This window comes from Eptatretus burgeri, chromosome 2, assembly GCF_056783735.1.
Source record: "Eptatretus burgeri isolate ZD-2024b chromosome 2, Ebu_testis_v1, whole genome shotgun sequence".
NCBI classification, from domain to species: domain Eukaryota; kingdom Metazoa; phylum Chordata; class Myxini; order Myxiniformes; family Myxinidae; genus Eptatretus; species Eptatretus burgeri.
Window position 1 is genome coordinate 6,020,696 of NC_140962.1, and position 23,666 is coordinate 6,044,361.

General features: G+C 42.9%; 1 protein-coding gene across 1 annotated transcript in view; it reads left to right on the top strand.

Annotated features, from left to right (window-relative positions):
* The window catches only part of LOC147031312 (unconventional myosin-XV-like), a 443,397-nt gene that overhangs the window by 350,785 nt on the left and 68,946 nt on the right, over positions 1–23,666 (top strand). The window contains exons 40-42 of the mRNA XM_085861560.1: positions 4,423–4,505; positions 21,222–21,355; positions 21,520–21,611. Of these exons, the coding sequence (XP_085717686.1) occupies positions 4,423–4,505; positions 21,222–21,355; positions 21,520–21,611 (309 nt within the window). The remainder of the gene's footprint in view (positions 1–4,422; positions 4,506–21,221; positions 21,356–21,519; positions 21,612–23,666) is intronic.

The window sequence follows — 23,666 nt, forward strand, 5'->3', positions numbered from 1 at the left end:
GTGACTTGTGATGTCATAATTTTCACCACATGTGCAAACACGATCGGAGACGATAAGTACAAATTTTTCGCATCGCTTGGTTAAGCAGTTCCAGAGAAAACATTATTTAATATTTTTCTTAAAACCAACATGGCTGCCAAACCCTGGGCCCGATCCCGTTGAAATTTCAAATCCTCATTCCGCATGACTGTTCCACCATAAAGGTGATGTTTCACATTGATTGATGCAGTTGTTCCAGAGTAAACATTAATTAATATTTTTCCTTCAATCCACTATGGCTGCCAAACGTTGCGTCGTACCTAAAAAGGGGGTGAGAACTTTTTATTCGTCATGGAGAGGCGGTCATAGTGGTGGAGTTTCGCCTGGATCTGTTCAGTCATTTCAGAGAAAAAGACGTTTTAAGATATTATTTTTCAATCCAAGATGGCTGACGAACCATGTGACCTATGACATCACAAGTTTATATTCTGCTTCCAACTGGGTATTGGAACACGTGTGTGACGTTTCGTGTTAATCGGTAAAGGTGCGTTTTTCTATCCAAGATGGCCGCCAAACCATGTGACGTGTGACATCATAATTTTTACCACTCGTGCACACACGATGGTAGATGATAATTGCAAACTTTCGATTCGTTAGGTTAAGCAGTTCCAGAGAAAACATTATTTAATATTTTTCTTAAATCCAAGATGGCGGCCAAACCGTGTGACTTATCAATTCGAAATTAACAAACTTATATCGCCTACGTGTCCCGAATATACTTCTGAAATCTGCCCTTCATCCGACCAGCGCTTCTGGAGAAGAAGATGTTTGAAGGTTTTAGGGTTTTTTCAAGATGGCCGCCAAACCATGTGACCGATCAAGAACAAATTAACAAACTTGAGAAAGGACCTCATGGGGAATATATGTGTGAAGTTTCGTCTTCATCTGTCTTGCCCTTCTGGAGAAGAAGATTTTTAAAATTTATTCATTTTCAATCCAAGATGGCTGCCGAACCTTGTGACCTATGATATCATAAATTTAAATTCTGCTTTCCATCGTCGACCCGAACAAGTGTGTGAAGTTTTGTGTAAATCGGATAAAGTCTATTTTTCTATCCAAGATGGCCGCCAAACCATGTGACTTCTGAGGTAAAAATTTTTTTTACCATGTATGCAGACTTGAGCGAGGAAGGCACTTGCAAATTTTCGCTTTGATGGCTTATGAAATACCAGAGAAAACATTATTTAATATTTTTCTTAAATCCAACATGGCGGCCAAACCATGTGACCTATCACTTTGAATTTAACAAACTTGCATCGCATACATGTCACGAATATAGTTCTGAAATCTCGCCTTCATTGGACCAGCGCTTCTGGAGAAGAAGATGTTTGAAGGTTTTAAGGTTTTTTCAAGATGGCCGCCAAACCATGTGACGTATCAACAACAAATTAACAACCTTGAAAGAGGACCTCAGGGGGAATATGCCTGTAAAGTTTCGCCACAATCTGCACAGCCGTTCTGGAGAAGAAGATTTTTTTTAAAAAAACACTAAAAAACAAGATGGCGGCCGAATTACGTTACCGATGACGTCAAAATATTTTTTTTCTACGATGAATTTTTGTGTAGATGATGCTCAAGAAATTTCAAATTTTTGCCATGTGGCGTTCTACTTGACGAATTTTTACTGGGATACCTCTTCACTGATGACGTCACGAAAAATCACACGTATTCCCGAGAGGGAGCTTGTTCAAATGTATCAAGCGAAATTTTTTTACCCAAGAAGGTTTCCGAGATACAGAGGTCCAAAGTTTATCTGTTTTTTCAAGATGGCGCCCGTATCACGTGACCTATGACGTCACAATTATCAATTATGTATGCTATCAAAAAAGATACATATTTGGTGAAAATTTTGTGTAGATTGGTCTTACCATTTCTGAGAAAATGGCATTTAAAGCGAAAAAAATTGGAAATTTTGCAAATTTACGGCGGAAGAAAAATAATAATAAACAGAAGAAAAACAATAGGTTATCCAGTCCATTTGACTGGATACCCTAACAAGAAACAGAGTGTTCCGTTGAGAGGGATGGGGGTGTTGGTAAAGTGGGGAAAATAGCAATTGAAGGTAATAGGAAGAGAATAGAAATAAAAACGATCGTACACCTGGAAGGGAAGGATCGTACATCAGCCTCAATGAACCTGGTAAGACAAGGTTGACGAAAACTCACAAAATAGCACGATTTTTGAAACAAAACCGAACTAGGAACACACAGAAACATGTAGGTGAGAAAATATGCAGTTAAAACGGAACAGATAACGACCGGAAACTTAACTTTGAGAAAGTTGGCAGAGAGCACTGAGAGAACCTGCCATTGCTGCAAACCCAGAACCAGAAGTCAAAGAAGACCTTTGGCCTATGTTGACATTTTGGTCGATGTTGACCTCAAATATAATGGGCTAGCTGAATTCAGCGACCTGAAATATAAATCCTCTTCAAATTTCAAGTCGATCGGATGAAAATTGAGGATTTTAGAAATCTCGCATAAGTTTTTGACCTTTGGCCTACATTGACCTTTCGACCAAGTTTGACCTCAAAAATAATTGATCATTGAATTAAGTAAGCTGATATGAAAATCCTGTTCAACTTTCAAGTCAATCGGAAGAAAAATGACGATTTTAGAAATTTGACCTCAAGATGAGCTTTGACCTCAAAATCAATAGGCTTCTCAGTTGAGACTACCTCTACAACTTGGTAAGGTTTCATGACGATCGGTTTAGAATTGTGACCAGTTGGCGATAAACATTCAGAAAACAAAATTGACTGACCAATATACTTGAAAAAATCTTTGATTTTCACTAGTAACAAATGAAAAATCACTGTGACACTTGGCGAAACGGAATGGCACTCGGTCGAGCATATGCCACCTCAAGGCTGAACAGTTTACATTTTGTATCCCTCTGATAGGTTGGATCTGAATTTGGACCTCAACCAAAATCAAATCGGCTTGCTCTTGTCACCAAACCAACTCATCCACCTAGTTTTTTTCATAACTCGTCCACAACTTTTTAAGCTATCATGCAATATATAGTTTTTGGCCCTGTCTCTCAATGGTGAAGAATAACTTTAAAAATTATTGCATCCCGATCCAGATTCGAATTTTCACCAAAATTGAACAATTCGTCTTTGTCACACACCCAACCTGTCCACAAAGTTGCTGCGGAATCCATCCATAACCTTTTGAGATATGGTGCTACATATCGTTTTTGGCCCTTTCTCTCAATGGTGAAGAATCACTTGAAAAATTCTTGAATCCGGATTTGGATCTTCACCAAAATCGAATCTATTTTCTCGTTGTCATACACCCAACATGCCCACCAGGTGTCTTCCAAATCCATCCACAACTTTTTGAGAGGTAATGCAATATCGTTTTTAACCCTTCTCTTCATGGTGAAGAATCAGTTAAAAAACTTAAATAATTATCGTATCAAGATCTGGATTCGGATCTTCACCAAAATTGAATCCATTCGTCCTTGTCACACACCTAACCTGTCCACCAAGTTTTGTCCGAATTCATCCATAACCTTTTGAGATATTTTGCTATATATCGTTTTTGGCCCGATCTTTCTCTCATTGGTGAAGACTCACTTCAAAAAAAATTCAAACCCGGATTCGGATCTTCACAAAAATTAAGCTTTGTTGTCCTTGGCCGGTCACCGACATACACAAAACATTTCAGAACGATTGGTTGAAAACTGTGGCCAAAAATTGTGCGACAGACAGAAAGACAAATGCTACAGACCGACATACTTGGCAAAAAAGTTTTTTCGCCAAGTAACAGACTGACAGACAAACAAACAAACAAACAAATGGACCCAAATGCAATACTCTCTCTTCTGGCGAGGGTAATAAGGAAAATGAGGAACACAGAGACAAAAGGGACACATACAGTAATGTTGACAGCGGCAATCTGAAGAGTTGGCCTTGAACAATTCAAAATCAAATTCGACAAATACAGCACAACAACGTACAATTTATCATGGAAAATTGGACAGAAATACAAACAGCAGCGCAGGGACGAAGACATAACACAAAAACACAACAAATCCGGTTCGGAAAACTTAGATTTAACGGGATGGAAGTGGCAGCTGCAGTTTGACCAACACGTTGAAAAAGCTGAGGAAAGTCTGGTGTTATCTCATTCACTTATCTGCATGTGTATGCTTGATTTGTGTTGCAGCTCATACATGACTTGCCTTATAACTTGTAGAAAAGAAAACTTACATATTCATCTTGAAATCATATTCCGACATACATGTTTTATCATATATTTTTTTAAAGTTTGATGCAGATTATTGTAAAATATATCGTTTTGCCACGTGTTTTCTTAAAGCGCTTGTTTTGTGGTTGGCAAAGGGAAACACTGGGTTTTTAAAAATCGTTCTCAGGTTGCTTCCCAACATGGAAAAATGGCAGATGAAGCATACTGCCAGATTATCAGGCAAGTTACTGACAACAGCAGCGTGAAAAGGTGAGTTACTATTTTTTGCAACAGGTTAACCATCTCTTTCATCATTATTGTTGTAAGCAGCCATTGTAACGATTCAAAATTCATAACCATGTGCTTGTCATTCAAGCTAAATTGGTTTTCGTACCAATATATCTCGTGGAAGCATAAATTGGCACAAGATGGAAGGGTGTCTTCGGAAGTTAAGAAAGTGGGCAAGTGTTGAACATCGGTTAAACAAATGAGCATGCAGGATCTGACAGAAAAGAAGAATCCACAAGTAGTGCTTGGTGTTGGGTTAAGGTGTTCGACGATGTATAAAAGATGACTGGTGGGGATCGAAGATAATGTGTGATTTCAGTAAGCTGCTACCTTCAGCTGTTCCCACACATTTAGCAAGATGGTAACTAAAATAAAAAATGACCGTTTTTACAGCCATTTTTCCCTGCTGTGCAGGGGTGTGGCTTTTTCTTGAGGCAATGTTTTATGGCCGGATGCCCTTCCTGACACCAACCCTGGTCGCCTCTTACGACACACAGGGATATGGTACACCTATTCTAACCGGGGCATACACCGGGACCAGTACACTGGCACTCATTTCGCCGACCTCGGAAGGATGGCAGGCTGAGTCAACCCCCTGGTGTTAATTAAGCAGCCAACGGGATTTGAACTCAGGACCCTGGGATCCCAAGCCACCACCCTAACCACTAAGCCAACACCAGGCTCTAGCAAGATGGTAACTGATGAGTGGAAATGAGCAAAAGGACATCAACTTTAAGTTACCAAATAGGAGATTACTGGATTAATTTCTGCATCCTGGTATGGCTAGAGCTAGATGTTAGGCTGAAAGAAGAGTCAATGGAAGATTGAGAGGCCATTGATCCATTTATAATTCGAAAGCAGCAAGTCCTGTACATTGGCTTTATTGTCGGTAAAGGTTTATCATTGTTAATATCATTCGGGGTTTCCATTTCCAAATGGAAGACTGAGTGTTATTCTTCCAGCTATGATTATTATCCCCATGCCTTTACCAAATAAAAAAGGGTGGGGGGGGGTTATTTGTAATTGGCTCTGTCTGTCTGTTTCTGTCTGCATCCATCTGTCTGTCACACTATCTCCTCTTAAATGGTTTCGCAGAAATTCACCAAACTTGGTAGTTATGATCACCACATGACAAGAAGGTGCGAGAGCAGTATCATTTTGGCCCCGAATCCTGGGTCCCTGCGGTGGGATCAAAAGGTTAAATCTTCTTCCTCTTTCGGCTTGCTCCCGCTAGGGGTCGCCACAGCGGACCAACTGTCTCCATTTTGCTCTATCCTCCACATCTTCCATTGACACTCCAACCACCCGCATGTCCGCCCTCACCGCATCCATGAACCTCTTCTTTGGCCTTCCTCTTCTCCTCCTGCCTGGCGGCTCCATCTTCAACATCCTTCTCCCGATATACTCCGTTTCCCTCCTGTGCACATGTCCAAACCATCGCAATCTCGCCTCTCTCACTTTGTCTCCAAACCGTCCTACCTGCGCTGTCCCTCTAATACACTCATTTCTTATCCTATCCATCCTCGTCACTCCCAACGAGAATCGCAGCATCTTTAACTCTGCCACCTCCAGCTCTGCTTCCTGTCTTTTTGTTAGCGCCACCGCCTCCAAACCATACAACATAGCTGGTCTCACTACCGTCTTGTATACTTTCCCCTTCACTCTTGCAGCTACCCTTCTGTCCACAAATCACTCCTGCAACTCTTCTCCACCCACTCCATCCTGCCTGCACTCTCTTTTTCACTTCTCTCCCACACTCTCCGTTACTTTGGACAGTTGATCCCAAGTATTTAAACCAATCCACCTTCCCCACCTCAACTCCTTGCAACCGCACCATACCACCACCCTCCCTCTCATTTACGCACATGTACTCCGTCTTTCTCCTACTGACTAACATTCCCCTTCTCTCCAGTGCGTACCTCCACCTCTCAAGGCTCGATTCAGCCTGCTCCCTACTCTCCCTACAGATCATGATGTCATCCGCGAACATCATGGTCCATGGAGAACTCAGTCTGATCTCGTCCGTCAACCTGTCCATCACCATTGCAAACAGGAAAGGGCTCAGAGTCGATCCTTGGTGCAATCCCACTTTAACCTTAAACCGGTCCGTCATTCCTACCGCACACCTCACCGCTGTCACACTGTCCTCATACATATCCTGCACGATCCTCACATACTTCTCCACCACTCCCGACTTCCTCATACAATGCCACAACTCCTCTCTTGGCACCCTATCATAAGCTTTCTCTAAATCCACAAACACACAATGTAACTCTTTCTGGCCTTCCCTATACTTCTCCATCAACATCCTCAAAGCAAACATCGCATCAGTGGTGCTCTTTCCTGGCATAAACCCATATTGCTGCTCACAGATCGTCACCTCTCCTCTCAACCGAGCTTCCACTACTCTTTCCCACAACTTCATGGTGTGGCTTAACAACTTTATCCCTCTGTAATTTCCACAGCTCTGCACATCACCCTTATTCTGGAAAATCGGAATCAGTACACTTAATCTCCACTGTTCCGGCATCCTCTCACTTTCCAAGACTTTATTAAACAATCTGGTTAAAAACCCCACTGCCATCTCTCCTAAGCACTTCCATGCCTCCACTGGTATTCCATCTGGGCCAACCGCCTTTCCACTTTTCATCTTCTTCATAGCAGTCCTCACTTCATCCTTACTGATCCACCCCACTTCCAGATTCACTATCTCCACCTCTTCCAACCTTCTCTCTCTCTCATTTTCTTCATTCATCAGCTCCTCAAAGTACTCCATCCACCTTCTCAACACACTCTCCTCGCTCGTCAGCACATTCCCATTTGCGTCCTTTATCACCCGAACCTGCAGCACATCCTTCCCAGCTCGGTCCCTCTGTCTTGCCAATCGGTACAAATCCTTTTCCCCTTCTTTTGTATCCAACTTCTCATACAGCTCGTCATATGCCTTTTCCTTGGCCTTAGCCACCTCTCTTTTTGCTTTTCGACGCCACTCCTTGTACTCCTGCCGACTTTCTTCATCTCTCTGACCCTATCCCACTTCTTTTTAGCCAACCCCTTCCTCCTTATACTTTCCTGTACTTCCTCATTCCACCACCAAGTCTCCTTATCTTCCTTCCTCTGTCCAGATGTCACACCAAGTACCTTCCTAGCTATCTCCCTCACAACTTCTGCTGTCGTTGCCCAATCATCCCACCCATCTTTACCACCATCCAACGCCTGTCTCACCTCCTCCCTAAATTTCACGCAACAGTCTTCCTCCTTCAGCTTCCACCATCTGGTCCTTGGTTCAGCCCTCACTCTCTTCCTCAACCTCACCTCTAAAGTCATCCTAGAGACCACCAATCGATGCTGTCGAGCTACACTCTCCCCTGCCACAACCTTACAGTCACTAATCTCTTTCAGGTTGCATCTCCTACTTAAGATGTAATCCACCTGTGTGCACTTTCCTCCACTCTTGTATGTCACCCTGTGTTCCTCCTTCTTCTTGAAATACGTGTTTACCACTGCCATTTCCATTCTTTTTGCAAACTCTACCACCATTTGCCCTTCCACATTTCTCTTGTTGAGACCGTACCTCCCCATCACCTCCTCATCCTCTTTATTCCCTTCCCCAACATGTCCATTGAAATCTGCTCCAATCACCACTCTTTCATCCTTGGATACACTCTCCACCACTTCATCTAACTCACTCCAGAAATCTTCTTTATATTCCATCTCACACCCCATATGTGGGGCATATGCACTGATGACATTCATCATCACCCCTTCAATTTCCAACTTCACACTCATCACTCGGTCAGACACCCTCCTCACCTCCAATACCCTCTTGACATGATCTTCCTTCAGGATTATCCCGACACCATTTCTCCTCCCATCCACACCATGATAGAACAGTTTGAAACCACCTCCAATGCTCCTCGCCTTACTCCCCATCCACTTGGTCTCTTGTACACACAGTATGTCCACCTTTCTTCTCTCCATCATATCAGCCAACTCTCGCCCTTTGCCAGTCATCGTCCCAACATTCAGAGTTCCAACTCTCACCTCCACACTTCTACCCTTCCCCCTCTCCCACTGCCTCCGGCCTCGCCTTCCCCGTCTCCTTCTCCTCCTTCGCCCAGCAGTAGCACAATTTCCACTGGTACCCTGCTGACCACCGGTACCGGTGGCGGTCGTTGGTAACCCGGGCCTCGACCGATCCGGTATGGAAATTCGTTTTGTTGTCCGCATAATGATTTGGCATAGGTTTTTACGCCGGATGCCCTTCCTGACGCAACCCTGGTCGCCTCTTACGACACACAGGGATATGGTACACCTATTCTAACCGGGGCATACACGACACTGGGATCAAAAGGTTAAATACGGGGTAAAAAATGCAATTACGTACACTTGATAAAGTATTTTTTATGAAACTTTGTCTCAGTAATCAACGTTTGGGGACACATTAAATATTTAATGATTTTTTGGGGATTTGACCCCTGGTTCATTCTCCATGGGTGGGGACTTAGGGTCACAGGAGTCAAAACAGAAGATTTTTTTTAACTCAAAATTTGATATTGGGTCATTCCTGGTGGAATTTTTTGCCATCCTTCAATTTTCCTTTCGGTGGGAAGCGTGGAGCTTTGTGATGGCATGCAATAAACTTCGCTCTAGTTTCCCTCGCCAAGGGAGAGGGTATTGCATTTGGGTCCATTTTTCTGTGATTGTTTGTTTGTCTGCACAGAACTTTGGTGTTTTTCTCTGCAACTGCTTGTTGGATTGAGATGAAATTTTCACCATGGGAGCGACGACTTATGTAGAATGTTTAAATGGTAATTATGATGTCATAGGTCACGTGGTGTGGCAGCCATGTTGGAAAAACAGAAAAAAAAAACTTTGGGCCTCTTCATCTCTGAAACCACACCAAGTCATAAATTGAAACTTGGCACGTATCAAGTACTCATGGGGAACGAGTGTGATTTTTATGACGTCATAGGTACCCTCATTATATCATAATTGCATATGTAGAATGCTACATCTGATGAGTATGAAAAATTTTGAGCGTCATCTCAGGATAAAATGGTCCACAGAAAAAAGTTTGATCTCATTGGTCACGTGACTCGGCAGCCATATTGTTTCTAGAAAAATACCTTCAAAATCTTCTTCTCTGAAGTGGCTGAACCGATCGAGGCAAAACTTTTCACGTATGACCACCTATCCACGAGAAACAAAATGTTCACACATATGACATCATAGGTGACATGGTTTGGCAGCCAAATTGGATTGACCCTCACACCTATAAAAATATTCTTCTCCAGAACAGCTTGACAGATCAAGGGGAAACTTCACACAAATGTTCCCCAAGCCTCGGGGAATCCTTGGGGTTACCAGGATGTCACATGGTCTGGCAGCCATATTGGATTGAGCAAAAATCTTTAAAAATATATTTCTGTTAAGCTGCTTAATCAATCGACGTGAAACTTCACAATTATGATCTAGTATTGATGGGGAATACATGTTTTAAACTTCAACCTGATTGGACGCATATTCTGGCAGTGAGAATTATTAATTATTTATTGATCTGGGTTCTTTTTTTTTTTAACAAGGCTCACTTGGCTGTGCCTGGATGGGTTTGAGGGTAGAGGAGTAGCAGCTGAAACCCGAATCCTATCCCGAATCCTCCTGATGACTTCATCTTTGCTTTTTGCTTGTTTGGGTTCCTTCTGATTACTCCAATGCAGGACTCCACCTATTTAGTCTTCCATTTGATTTGAATTGAATTTATTTCTTATCCCATTCTAAATTCAATTGAATAATAATAAACATCATGGGTCAGGGTCAAGTGTCCGATCAAAGCGGAGTTGCATCAAAGTGGGACGACTTGGTACCCGGTCATCACTGTCAGCAGTTATAAAGTGGCATTTCTAATTGTGTCTTATTAATTACATAATACACCACACAAAACTACACAAACACCAAACAAAACAAGTCCTGGTGAGGGTCTACAATCTCTGATTGCTCTTTTTCTTGTTATTATTTTTTAAATATTAACATTTGGTTTAGTTGATGTATCCATGAAGGTATTTAAGTCAACAACAATGTCTGCATTAACACGATGTATATATTGCCGCCACAATCCCAGCCCCATGTCTGAGTGATTGACGAGCAAGAGACATTGAATGATTGGTGAATAATCCTCCGGTCAGGATAAATATGACAAGAAACCACTCATGATAAATATATTGGTAGACACAGATACAATGCTTTTGAGCAATATAGCTTGTCATAAAGAGAAAGAAGACACTGAAAGGATGACGATGATGTTGGAGAAGGTCAAAGATGTGATGATGATCAATGGTCAATCAATGGTTAAAGATGATCAACGATCAAAGATGTGCCGAAAAGATAAATGAATATACAGTAATTATGAAGAAAGAGAAGAATTGAATGATAAGAAAGGAGGAGGAGGCGATTGGGACCATACTCTGTGCAGAGCATTGGTGCTGCTAAAGCAGTCTCCTTGGCTATTGGGCACAATCCTGGACGGGTCGCCACTCCGACACAGTATACCATCATGCTGGCACTCATTTCGCCGACCTCGGAAGGATGACAGGCCGAGTTAACCCCATCTGGTATTAATTCAACAGCTGAGTGGGATTTTAACTCAGGACCCTATGATCCAAAGCTCACCACCCTAACCATTAAGCCAACACCAGGCATAATGAGAATGAAGCAGAGTTAATGACAGTATCTGCAAACGTTTCAATGACTTGGGAGAAAAAAATGTCAATATATAAAGTGAAAATTTTTCAAAGTCCGTAGGTTGTATTATGAATACTCAGTCATGGTAAAAACATTACACGATTGGATTAAACGATGGATGTCAGGATACAATTTTGACGTGATTTTTATTCAAGTACGTGGTATTATCAAAAAGATGTTTAACCATGAAAATGAGTTTGAGGAATTCAATAAATCACATATCATTCTTTCAAAGGAGAAACACTTCCGATTTTGAGTAATTGGCTAAAAGCAAAGGGTTGTGAGGTAATGTTTTCTGGGATTCTCCCAAGATTAGGTAATGATTTGTAAATTATGAGCAGAATGACAGATGTCAACCAATGGCTGGAAGATTGGTGTGGGGAGGAAGGTTTTACATTTAAGAAGCAGTGGGAATCATTAAGGGGACAAAGGGAGTGTTTCTGGAATGATGGCCGTATGTTAAATAGAAAGGGGGCAGCAAGGTTTGCAGTGGGAATTGAGGAAGGAATTCAGGCTTTTTTTCGGTCAGCGGAGGGTGGAGAAGCTATGAAGGAAGGAACGGATGATGTAATTGTGATGAGTAAGGCCAGTCAAGAAAATAGAATTTCAGGAAGGGAAAAGTTAAATATTGTGACGGCTGTGGAAATTCGCAGAGCACCATATAGGTCCTTAGATCAGTTATGTCGATAAGTCTGTGTTCAGATAGATTTCCCCACCGATGTTTAACGGGCAATTATTCGTGTGCCGGGCTGTGATCTTTGAGTTAGCCGTTTTTCTTTTGCTATCGTTATTTTGGAACAACCACCTCAGCCACCACCGCATTGCCTCATCACCTCCTCCAAAACCGCATCACCACATCACCATCACGGCCACCACAAAACACCAGCCACGCCACCATTACGACCACAACCACCTTAACCACCAACCGTATCACCACACCACCATCATGACCACCACAAAACGCCAGCCACGCCACCATAACGCCAACCACACCACCACCGCATTTCCACCTCAGCACGGTTGCGAGAAACCTGGCATTCATCGGGGGCGAACGGACGACGGCCCCACCTCCCCTCCCCCCAACTACGGAGAATTCCACCCTGCGAGTGGATTCTCAACACGTGTGGAAAAAAGCGAGACCAGCTGTGAAAAAGGAAAAGAATGAGAAAGGCCCCGATTCGGCGAGGAAAATGCCCTTCTTCTGGAGGTTTCCCGCGAATGCTGGAAGAGGAGGGGGGGGCAGAAGGGAGTGGCGAGGCGCCGTGAACATAAAAGGGCGCGCTGAACGCAAGGTCGCTTTCTGCTGGAGGTTGTTGGGTGTGGAGAATAAAAAAAAGTGTCGTGTCGGAGTTGTGGGCAGTGTGTGGATCTGCGGTGAGGAGCTGGAGAGAGAGAGGAGCGCAGCGGAGCCAAGGCGCGCGGCCTGCTGGTCCGTATCCAACCGTGGGTCACTGGAGAGGGGACATCGAGGGTCGCCCTAGCGAGTCACCACGAGGGACAAGGTAGCCAGCCCGGTCTCTCGGAGCCTTTGCGGTCTACACGGCTCCGTGTTTATAAAGACCCCAAGAGGTCCAGTCTACCCCTCGTCTGTCCTGGGGTTTTTCCTTGTTTCTTTGCGTGAACGTTGTGGCGCCATGTCCGTAAGTAGAACTGTTAAGTGTGTACATAATAGATAGACGGTAGTAGCTCTTTTGCATTGCTCGTGGTTTGTCCCTTACATGTTACATAATTCCATGCGTGCTCTCCTTGATTGCATACATAACTGCATGATTGCCATTGCTGCGTTGATTGACGTGCATGCCTGCATATGTCTCTTGCGAAATAAATGTGCTTGTTCAAATGTTAACCCGTTCGTTGTGTCCTCTTCTCTTAATTGAGCTGCCGTTCTGCGTTCGGAATATAGTTGGTTGTTAAATAGCCAATAAAGTGATCGGGTCCAATGGGGCTGCGCGATAATACCCCGCTCGGTTATCCCAAAACGAAGCGAGCTGCTTTTGCAGCTCGTTTCCAAGCGGCCCTGTTGAGGTACAGTCCCTCAGTAGTCTGCCCGCACGATTAATTAGGTATATCGATAATTCGGCGATTGACCCTGTAGCGCAGGTAGAATGTTGACTCGGCTCTGGTGTGCTTAAAAACACACCCGTAGCGGGATTCTGGCGTTTGATCTGGAAGGCTGCGACTGCATTGCTCGTCCGGTGGGCGTACGGCCGCGATTCGGCTAAAAGCGGTTGTCCGCATGCCGGCGGGCGAGAATCCACAACAATATACAGTAGACTAGGCGTAAATTGGCAGCGTGTAACTCGTCACTTCGCCTAAGTCGGCAGCGTGTAACTCGTCACTTCGCCTAAGTCGGCAGCGTCAAAAAGTCCCGAATTTATCTCATGTTAAATCCATATGAATAAAGGGTCATCCCTCTCTAAGTCGTCACTTCGTCTAAGTCGTCAGATGTTGTCTGTTTCTCGCGTAATGGAAACTCAAGTAAATTACCACTCCTAACTCGTCACACGGAACTGCTGCCTCGTGAGAAGCCCGATTTCATGGAATCGTGATGCTCGCTCATTGGTTTACACCGCCAGTGATAGGCTATTTATAACTGCGTACACACGTTGATCGCACTGCAGGCAGGACAATGGCGACTAAGCGTAAGCTTACAACTAAAACTTACCAAGAAAAATACGACATTATCCAGTTTTGCGAGGCAAACCCACTGATGAAGAAAACAGCCATAGCTGAGAAGTTGGACATCAAACGGCAGACATTGAACGATATTTTGAAGAATAAGGGCAAGATATTTGGACAAGTAGAGAAGATCGCGAGGCCGGTGGTAAGTGTGAAACGCGTGAAATGTGTGTCCTTTGAAGATGTCGATGACGCGCTCATCATCTGGTTTCGGCAAATGTCGGCTCAGCCAAGTATTCGGTTGGACGGTGAAATGTTGCTGCTGAAGGCACGTAAATTCGCTGCGGACCTCGGGCATGATGATGCCGAGACCTTGCCGATGCACTGGATAGACAGATTCAAAGTTAGGTGGGGAATCGGCAAGGTCAAGAAGTGCGGCGAATCAGGCAGCGTGGATTTGGCAGTGGTGCACGACTGGAAGGATGGCAAATTGAAAGACATCTTGGAAAGGTATCAGCCTCGGGACGTGTACAATGCCGATGAGACTGGGCTTTTCTGGCAGATGCTGCCAGAAAAGCCTCTGGGGTTCGTTGGTCAATCCCATCATGGTGATAAGCAGGCGAAGATCCATGTGACGTTGCTGGTTGGAGCAAACATGGATGGCACCGACAAGCTGCCTCTGTACGCCATCGGGAAAAGTAAGAATCCCCGAGCCTTCAAAAGTGTGAAGCACCTGCCTGTGGCCTACTCAGCGAATAAAAATGCGTGGATGACTTCTGCCCTGTTTGAACAATGGTTGGTGAAACTGAACCATCGTATGTCACTTGAAAAACGCAAAATTGCGTTCGTAGTTGACAACTGCCCCGCTCACCCTGCATGTCAACTGGAGAACATAGAACTTATATTCCTCCCACCTAATACTACCAGTCACACTCAACCAATGGATGGTGGCGTCATCAGAAACCTGAAACTTCACTACTGCCAGATCCTTGCCACGCGTCACCTGAATGCAGCAGATGAGGGAATCCCATTCAAATGGGATTTTCTGGATGCCCTGATAGCTGCCAAAACCGCATGGGGAAAGGTCTCCAATGTTACCATCGCGAACTGCTTCTGTTCGGTCATCCTTCACCCCACAGTCATCATGAATGTTCGCATACGCGTAAGTCGTCACATTTCTAAGTCGTCACTTTTTTCTCGGTCCCGATGGTGACGACTTACGCCTTGTCTACTGTATTCCATACCAATGCCAGGAGTTTAAATTATTAAGATGGAAGAGCTTGAAGCCAAAGTTAGATAATGGGGAGTACGATATAGTTGCAGTGAGTGAAACATGGTTTAAGGAGTGTAACTGGAGGGCAGGATTGGAAGGCTACAACGTGTACCGGTGTGATAGGAAGGAAAGAATAGGAGGAGTAGCAATCTGGGTAAAGGACTACATTGTATCAAAAGGGGTGACATTAAGGAAGGAATAAATATTGAGGATTCTGTATGAGTAAAGATTAGTGATTGTAAAAAGAGTAACATACTGGTATGGTGCTTTTATTGGGCTCCGAGTAGGAAGAAAGAGGAAGAAAGAGGAGGAAGGAGGAGTACATGAATAATTCAGGAGGGCAGGTGGTGAGGGAAGAGTATTGATTATGGGGGATTTTAACTTACAGGGATAGATTGGGTCCAGGAACAGGAAAGGACAGAGTAGATGAGGATTTCCTCGTTTTAGTCCGGGATTGCTTTTTATTCCAGTTTGTAGATAAGCCCACGAGGGGGAGTGCAGTGTTAGACCTCCTTTTAAGTAACGATCCCAATATGGTAGAGGAGGTGGAGGTCGGGGAGCATTTCGGATCAAAGTGACTATAACATTGTGTGTGCAAAGACTCTGTTAAGGGTTAGAGTTCAGGATAGTAGGGTAAGGCTATTAGATGTCAGGTAAGGCTGAAGCCTCAATATGTCCCGAGCATGAAATGTAATGTTAACCTTGAAAATATAGGGACGCACCAAGTATTTGAGCCCTGACAAGGGAGGTACCATCAAAATGAGAATCGCGGCTCTGCGTTGAACATGAACCAGAGTAAACATGATTTTTAGAAATCTCAACATGATTGAATATCCACATATTATATTGCAGGTATCAAACTAAAGCTTATTTCCTTTTGTTTCATTATCTCCACCACCAACGGTTGAAGGAGGTTGTTTTTTCACCCCTGCCTGACTGTTTGTTTGTTACTTGCAAAATCGAAGATTTTTGAAGTATATTGGTCAGTCGATTTTGTTATTTTGTCTGTTTGTCTGATTATCGCCGACAGGTCACAATTCTAAACCGATCGTCATGAAACCTTACTGAGTTGTAGATGTAGTCTCAACTGAGAAGCCTCTTGATTTTGAGGTCAAAGGTCAAATTTCTAAACTCGTCATTTTTCATCTGATTGACTTGAAATTTGAACAAGATTTGCATATTGCATCATGGAATTGGGAAACCAACTATTCTTGAGGTCAAAAGGTCAAAGTTCTAAACATCAATTTCAACCTGAAAAATAATCAATTTTCATCCGATTTATCCGGTAGGTTGAACCCAAAGGTTGAGAGAGTCTTTGCTTGCACACCTCCTTCAATCGAGCAAGCTTGCTTGCTATCAGCATCCTTAGAAGCAGATAGTAGTTGACGTGGTTGTTATTGTCATCCTGGCATATGAACGATGCATGATAGTTTCTGTTGGGTATCTTGTCTGGCAGAGTTCCATCATCCTTACGATGCTGGTTCTCCAGCAGTCTGTGTTGAACTCCTTGCTTCACACATCTTGTACATGAATGGGGATCTGAAAATAGAAGACAAGAGAATACAGAAGCAAAGTATGCTGTTATAAGTATGATTTCATCATACATGAACATGATATTTGATTCATTTTGGCATCAAATGGAAAGCATTTTTAGGCAACAGATCATTTCCATTGAGTAGCTGTTTGTTTTCTCTGGAAAATAAAGAATATTGAAGATTTGGGTAAACAGTCTTTGGTATATAAGGAAAATGAGGGTGTAGCCACTCTCAGTCCACTAACCGAATCAATGGCCTTATCAACTCACAAAATATACAGAATGGAACATAAGGAAATAAGCTTTAATTTGAAATGGAATATGTGGATATTCAATCATGTTGAGATTCCGAAAAATCATGTTTACTCTGGTTCGGAATTCATGTTCGACGCAGAGCCGCAATTCTCATTTTGAAGGTACCTCCCTTATAAGAGCTCAAATACTTTGTGCATCCCTATATTTTCAACGTTAACATTTCATTTCATGCTCAGAACATCTCGAGACCAGAAAAATACAATATTGTTCGGTTGTTGGGGTGGGGGTGTGGGTGAGGGGTGTGCATGGTGACCCTGTCTGGCCCACGGCCTCAGAGGCAGGTTCAGAAAATAACTCGGCAAGCCAAAAGAGAGCATGAGAAGGACATTGCTAAGAATATTAAACATAATAACAAGGCTTTCTTTAAGTATATCAGGGGAAAATAACAGGTTAGGACCAGTGTGGGCCCATTGAGGAAAAGCACCAGGAGAGTGGTTAGTGATGAAAGTGAGATGGCAGGCTTATTAAACAGGTATTTTTCTTCAATTTTTACACAAGAACAGTCAGGAGAATTGCCAATATCTGAGAGCATCTATCGAGGAGGTGAGGAAGGGCTTTTACAGAACATCCAGGTTGAAGTAGAGGAAGTAAAGGAACAGCTAGGAAATCGAAGAGTACATAAGGTAATATAATATAAGAGTACATAATATAAGGCTCCAGGTCCAGATAATATGCACCTGAGAGTATTGAGGGAGGTGGCTGAGCAGGTAAGTGAGATGTTAACGGATATTTTCAATAGTTCACTGGAGTCAGGACAGGTACCGGAGGATGGGAGAGTCGCAAATGTAACACCACTATTTAAGAAAGGATCCAGAGAAGAATTGGGAAACTATAGACCTGGTAGTTTGACTTCAGTTGTGGGGAAGGTGTTGGAGAGACTAATTGAGGACCAGATGAGCAACCATTTAAACAAATACAAGCTAATTAAAGGTAGTCAGTGTGGGTTTAGCAAAGGTAGTTCCTGTTTTAAAAATCTTTTAGAGTTCGATGAAGCAGTGTCTGATTGGGTGGATGAGGGAAAGGCAGTGGACATAGTCTATCGAGACTTCAAGAAGGCATTTGATAAGGTACCACATCAGAGTTTGTTAGCCAAAGTGAGGACTTGCTGAGTGTCTGGTCAGGTAGTTAGTTGGATTGCAAACTGGCTTCGTGGTAGGAAGCAAAGAGTGGCTGTGAGTGGGAGGAAGTCTTGCTGGGAGGATGTAAATAGTGGGGTAGCTTCGGGATCAGTACTCGGACCATTACTATTCATAATTTACATCAATGATTTGGATAGAGGGATGAAGAGTAGGCTTTCCAAATTTGCAGATGACACAAAGCTTGGAGGTGAGGTGGATCGCAGAGGGGGTGGTGATCAGATTCAGGAAAGTATTGATACTTGCATTGATTGGGCAAAAGATTGACAAATGTAATTTAGGCTGAGCACGTGTTAGGTGTTGGGGATGGGAAAGAACAATGAAAATAGACATTACAGGATGCAAGGGGTGATTTTGGAGCGTGTCACACAGGAGAAGGATCTGGGGGTGTTAATAGATATGGGAGGTAAGCAGGCAGCTATATGTAAGCAAATAGGGTTTTCGGTTGTATTCGGAGGGGGGTCAATGATAAATCAAAAGAGGTGGTGTTAACATTGTACAGGAATTTAGTGAGTGCCACATCCTGAATATTGTGTGCAGTTTTGATCACCACAATTCAGGAAGGACATAGATGCCATAGAGAGGGTTCAGCGTAGGGTTACTAGATTGATTCCGGGCCTAGCTAGATTTAGCCATGAGGAGCGGCTGAAGGAGACAGGGCTTTATTCCCGAGAAAGGAGGTAGTTACGAGGAGATTTGATTAAGATGTTTAAAATAATGAAAGGTATTGATAAAATAAGTGCAGATGAATTATTCAACATAGTAGACAGTGATAGAACCAAGGGCCATAGCTTGAGAATAAAGAAGAGGAGAGTTAAGACGGTAGTAAGGCAGGGGACTTTTACTCAGAGAGTAGTTAATGCATGGAATGATCTCCCTGGAAAGGTAGTGGCAGCAGAAACAGAAGATAAGTTAAATTGGAATTAGATAAGTACCTGGAAGTATTGGAGATGGAGGGGTATGGGGATGTTGGCAGGACTATTAGGTCACTTGAGCATTGATGGGTGATCGTGTGCATGTGTACGGAGTGTTGGTGGGGGTCTCATCAAGGGGTGTTGTGTGGATGATGATGTGTGGTTTTTTTTTACCCGAGCCCATGTCCCCACCCCTGAAAAGAAGGAAAAAAAGTAAAACTACAAAAAAAAAACCAGACAAGAATCAAATAAACAAATAGACACATATTATCTTAAATGTAAAAACAAACACACAAATATACAGTAAATCTGAAATATAATGAAAAATATATATTGTGATAAGACCACAAATACAAGAAGACGACGTGCAAAGCACGATACTTACAAAATCCATAAAACAAATTTGACATCAAAAATAATTGGTGGTTGAATTCAATGATCAAATATGCAACTCCTTCAAATTTCAAGTCAATCAGATAAAAACTGACAGTTTTAGAAATTCGGCAAATGTCCTTTTGGCCTATTGTTGACCTCAAAAATAATTGGTGGTTGAATTCAGTGATCTGATATGGAAATCCTCTTCAAATTTTACGTCCATGGGATGAAAATTGAGGATTTTAGAAATAGTTGTTAACCTTGGGCTGCAAATCATCTCTGTAAATTCTGTAAATGTGTATCGTGTAGCACCACCTAGTGGTGGTGGCAGAGGATATTACAATTTCCTTTTTTTAATCTGGGCAACAATGAGGTTAAAGCACTCTCTTCACACAGGTTAAATTGATCTCCTCCCTCCCCCCACCAATAAAAAAACAAACAAAAAAAAAAACCAGAGGGGCCTATCATCATGCATGAGATATTTCTCGTTGGAAGGGCCATCAGGACGAACAGGAGGCGAAGGGGGAGGGGGAGCGGGATGTGAAGACAGGGACGGGGAGGGGGTGGGGGATGAAGGGTTAAAGCACTCTATGCATGGGTATATTTGTCTCCCTTTCCTTCTTCTCACCCAAAATTTTTGCCAAACACGACTAATTGGACTGTCATCGAAGCGACGGGTAGGCTCTGATCGTATAATATCCACAGTCCAGTGTGAAAATTCCTGTATAATTTCGTTAAAATATTGAGTTTGAAATGTCCCGAGAACTGGAGGTGATATCCAAAGATTGTTGATCTGTTAAAGCCAATTTATAACAATAGAGAGCAATGAGAAGTTATACATCTCCTGTTTTGTTGTCTGGGCATGGAACAAATTAAGATGAGATTTCATGAAACTGCAAATGCGAAGGCTTTAAATAAGGGCTGATGAAGCTTGCATGAAACACAATATTGATCTTGCTTTTAAAAAAAAAACTTTTTTAATACTTCCACTTATTGTGGTGGCATGATTTCATGCTTTCAACTGACTATGATCAACGGTGCACCGACACTGCGACCGAGTATGTGGCTGTCACTGATGCAATGTCCCGATTACCAGTTCACTGGTACTCATTTTGCTGACCTCAGAAGGATAACAGGCTGAGTCGACCCCACCTGGTGTTAATTCAGCGGCCGATGGGACTCAAACTCAGAACCCTAAGATCCCAAGACCACCGCCCGAACCACTAATCCAACACCAGGCTTGGTGATATTGCTATGGTAAGGGAATTTTTTTGCAGACAGAAATATTGGCTCATAGCAGAGCTAAATTGACAGAGGATCAGGTTCATAGACAGACAGAAGATCAAAAGGAAACGGGTACATAAAGGCAGTGCACATGAGTGAATGAGTGTCAGAAAGTAAAAGGATGAGAAGTTAGGGAAGAGGGAGGGGGTCGTAGAAAGTAGAAGAGGGCAGCATTGAGTATGGGAGAAAGTATGAGGTGATGCTATGCAGCACTCTGAAAGATTGGAGGGAGGGGCATGAATGGTTTCAAAGATGAGTGAGTAAAGGAATGGAGGTTGTCAGACAGCTTAGAATTGCGCAGGCACCTCTGTCTTTCCTGCAGGTGAGCTAGACAAGTTGGTGGTCATCTTCTTAACAAAGATTTTCCCAAATACAGCCAGATTTTCACCAAACTGCTGGATAGCAAATATTTGCTTGGACTGTAAATGATGTTGAACGCATTTGACTTATGAAAATATCACTATGAGTACAATTTTCTGCATCATCCCTACTACCCAACCTGTTCAGAGAGAGCTGTGAGCGTGGTTGGCGTCTCTTATCAATACTATGCACCTTTTGTTGCTGTTCTGATGTACTGCACCCCTACGTCCAAGCTTACATCCAACAGGCTGTTTCCAATGCATTTGGAACCTCTCTGAAAGGTACAAGTTTAATTGTGCTGTGCCTATCTTCCTCCCATTTTCTCTGTATAAAATTCAACTTTTAAGCTGCTACTTCCCTTTCCCCAGCCCCTCTACTTGTCTCTGAAAATATTATGAAAACACCAGCATGTAAGTTCAACACGATGAGTGTGTTTGCTTTGCAGATGCCATAAAAGAAGCCGAGGAGCAACTGAAAATAACACTACATCATGGGGCACGCCGTAATATCCCCATGTCTGAGCTCAAAGCCTTGCTGGTCAGTCCTGCATTCATTAATTGATATTTGCAAGAATATTTAGGATATATTGGTTGTTGCATGCAGTCTCGAATGAACCCTATATCCATGTATGACCTTTCTCCACTCTCAGATCATCAAATCGTTTTGCTGGATATTTTACTGTGATATTAGTGCAGCCATTTCCATCAAATTATAACCCCTCCCCATAGTGCAGCAGATAACTGCAAAAATACTTCGGTTTGTGATGCAAGCATGAAATTTGGCACAAATACTCTTTGAGGTCCACTTTTTTCAAAAAAGGCACTGGCCACGCAAAATTCCAAGATGGCGACCATTTTTCAAGATGGCCACCATATGCACAGAAAATTCCTCTTCTGCAGCTAAATATTTGAAACAAAACACAACATTAAGGGTGTAAACCAAAGTTTTTTGTGTCTAAGATTTTAGCATGATTATTCTTTGTAATGTAACACCTCACAGCATGGTTGTAACAAAAATGGCATCCAAGATGTCTGCTGCAAAACCAAAACAATGCTCATGTTTCAGGAAATAATAGACATACTCACAATTTTTGGATCTATACCTAGGTTTTTTGGGATCAACTAATTAGGTGGACATGGTTTTAGATTCCTAGTTCCCATCCATACTGCTGAAACAAAGATGGGAGTCCAAGATGGCTGCCACAATAGCTATAAACCATTGTTCACGAACTAGCGTTTGGAACAAAATAAAGATTTTTTTTTTTAAGGTTTACTAACTTGACAGATATGGTTCAGATATGGACAGAAAAATTCTTCCCATTTTGCAAAGGGAAAAATCAACCATGGACGGTTAGTCGTCATAGGAGATGCTGAGGCCATGCTCATGCAGCATTTCTACCAGGCTTCTCTTCCTGGTTTTGGCAAAGATAGAGAGACCCATGTACATTGGGAATGGTGTTTCTCTGTCTTTGCAGTGTCTGTGTGTTGCTGCTCCCTCTTTGTATTGGGAATTGCTTTAAAAAAAAAAAATCTTTTTTAATACTTCCACTTCTTGTGGTGGCATGATTTCATGCTTTCAACTGACTATGATTAATCATGGTATCCCAGCAGAAGCTGGGAAATGGCCTGGTCAGACTTTGAAGCCCCAAATCTCAGCTGTGATTTGATGTCTGCTCCATGTTCAACCATCCCGTCGAATTGAAGGAGAATGGGTGGTATAGCATCTTTAACACAGCCTTCATGAAATGTGCCATCAAATCTTGATTGATGGTCTCGTATGTGTCGTCTCAAGATTTTTGCAGCTTTAGCCATCACAAGAAAATCAGAGTATTCTGATGCTTTTGATAGTGACAAAGCCACATCTTTCTGGAATGCTAAAAGCACACCTTTTCCCTTTTTGTGAGCTTCAAGCTCAGGGATTTCAGCCAATAATTTATCCTTTAATCTGGTGGTATTGACAGTGGGAGTATCAACAGCCAGTTGTTAGACGCTGTTGGTATAACTGGTAAATATCTGTAAGGGGGAAGACTGGGACCGTCTGAATTCAGACTGGTTTCAACAATGTAATTCACCAATTCCGAAAGAACCAGTGGGTACACATCTGGTTCCTCCTTAGTTTGATGTGAGTCTTTCTCAAGACTTCTGAGATGGTATCTCTCCCTGTTGCACAGAGTCGTGAGACATGCACGATGGTGTTTTAGTTCCTGGGCAATGGCATCTACACCACCCAGTTTTGCTAACAACGTGCCATCATTCAGTGTTTGAGCACACTCGTGCAGCCTCTTGTCCAAGTTCATGGTCATAACTTGCCGAAGGTCAGATTCAGGTTATGCCTTTTCACACATAATACATACTTGACCATCAGGGCTAGTTTGTGGCTGCTTCACATGCCCTTCATCTGTTTCACTACCACGAGAGTCGGATCGACGTTTCTTGGCACGATCGAGTTTAGTGTTATTAAGGCCTAAGTCACATTTGCCACGGCGGCCGTGGGGTCTCCAAAATCTACGGCCATTAGCAATTATACGGCGGCCGCAGTATTTCCACGGTCACACAATGTAGCAGTCACATATGTTTTTATTTTTCAGGGAGC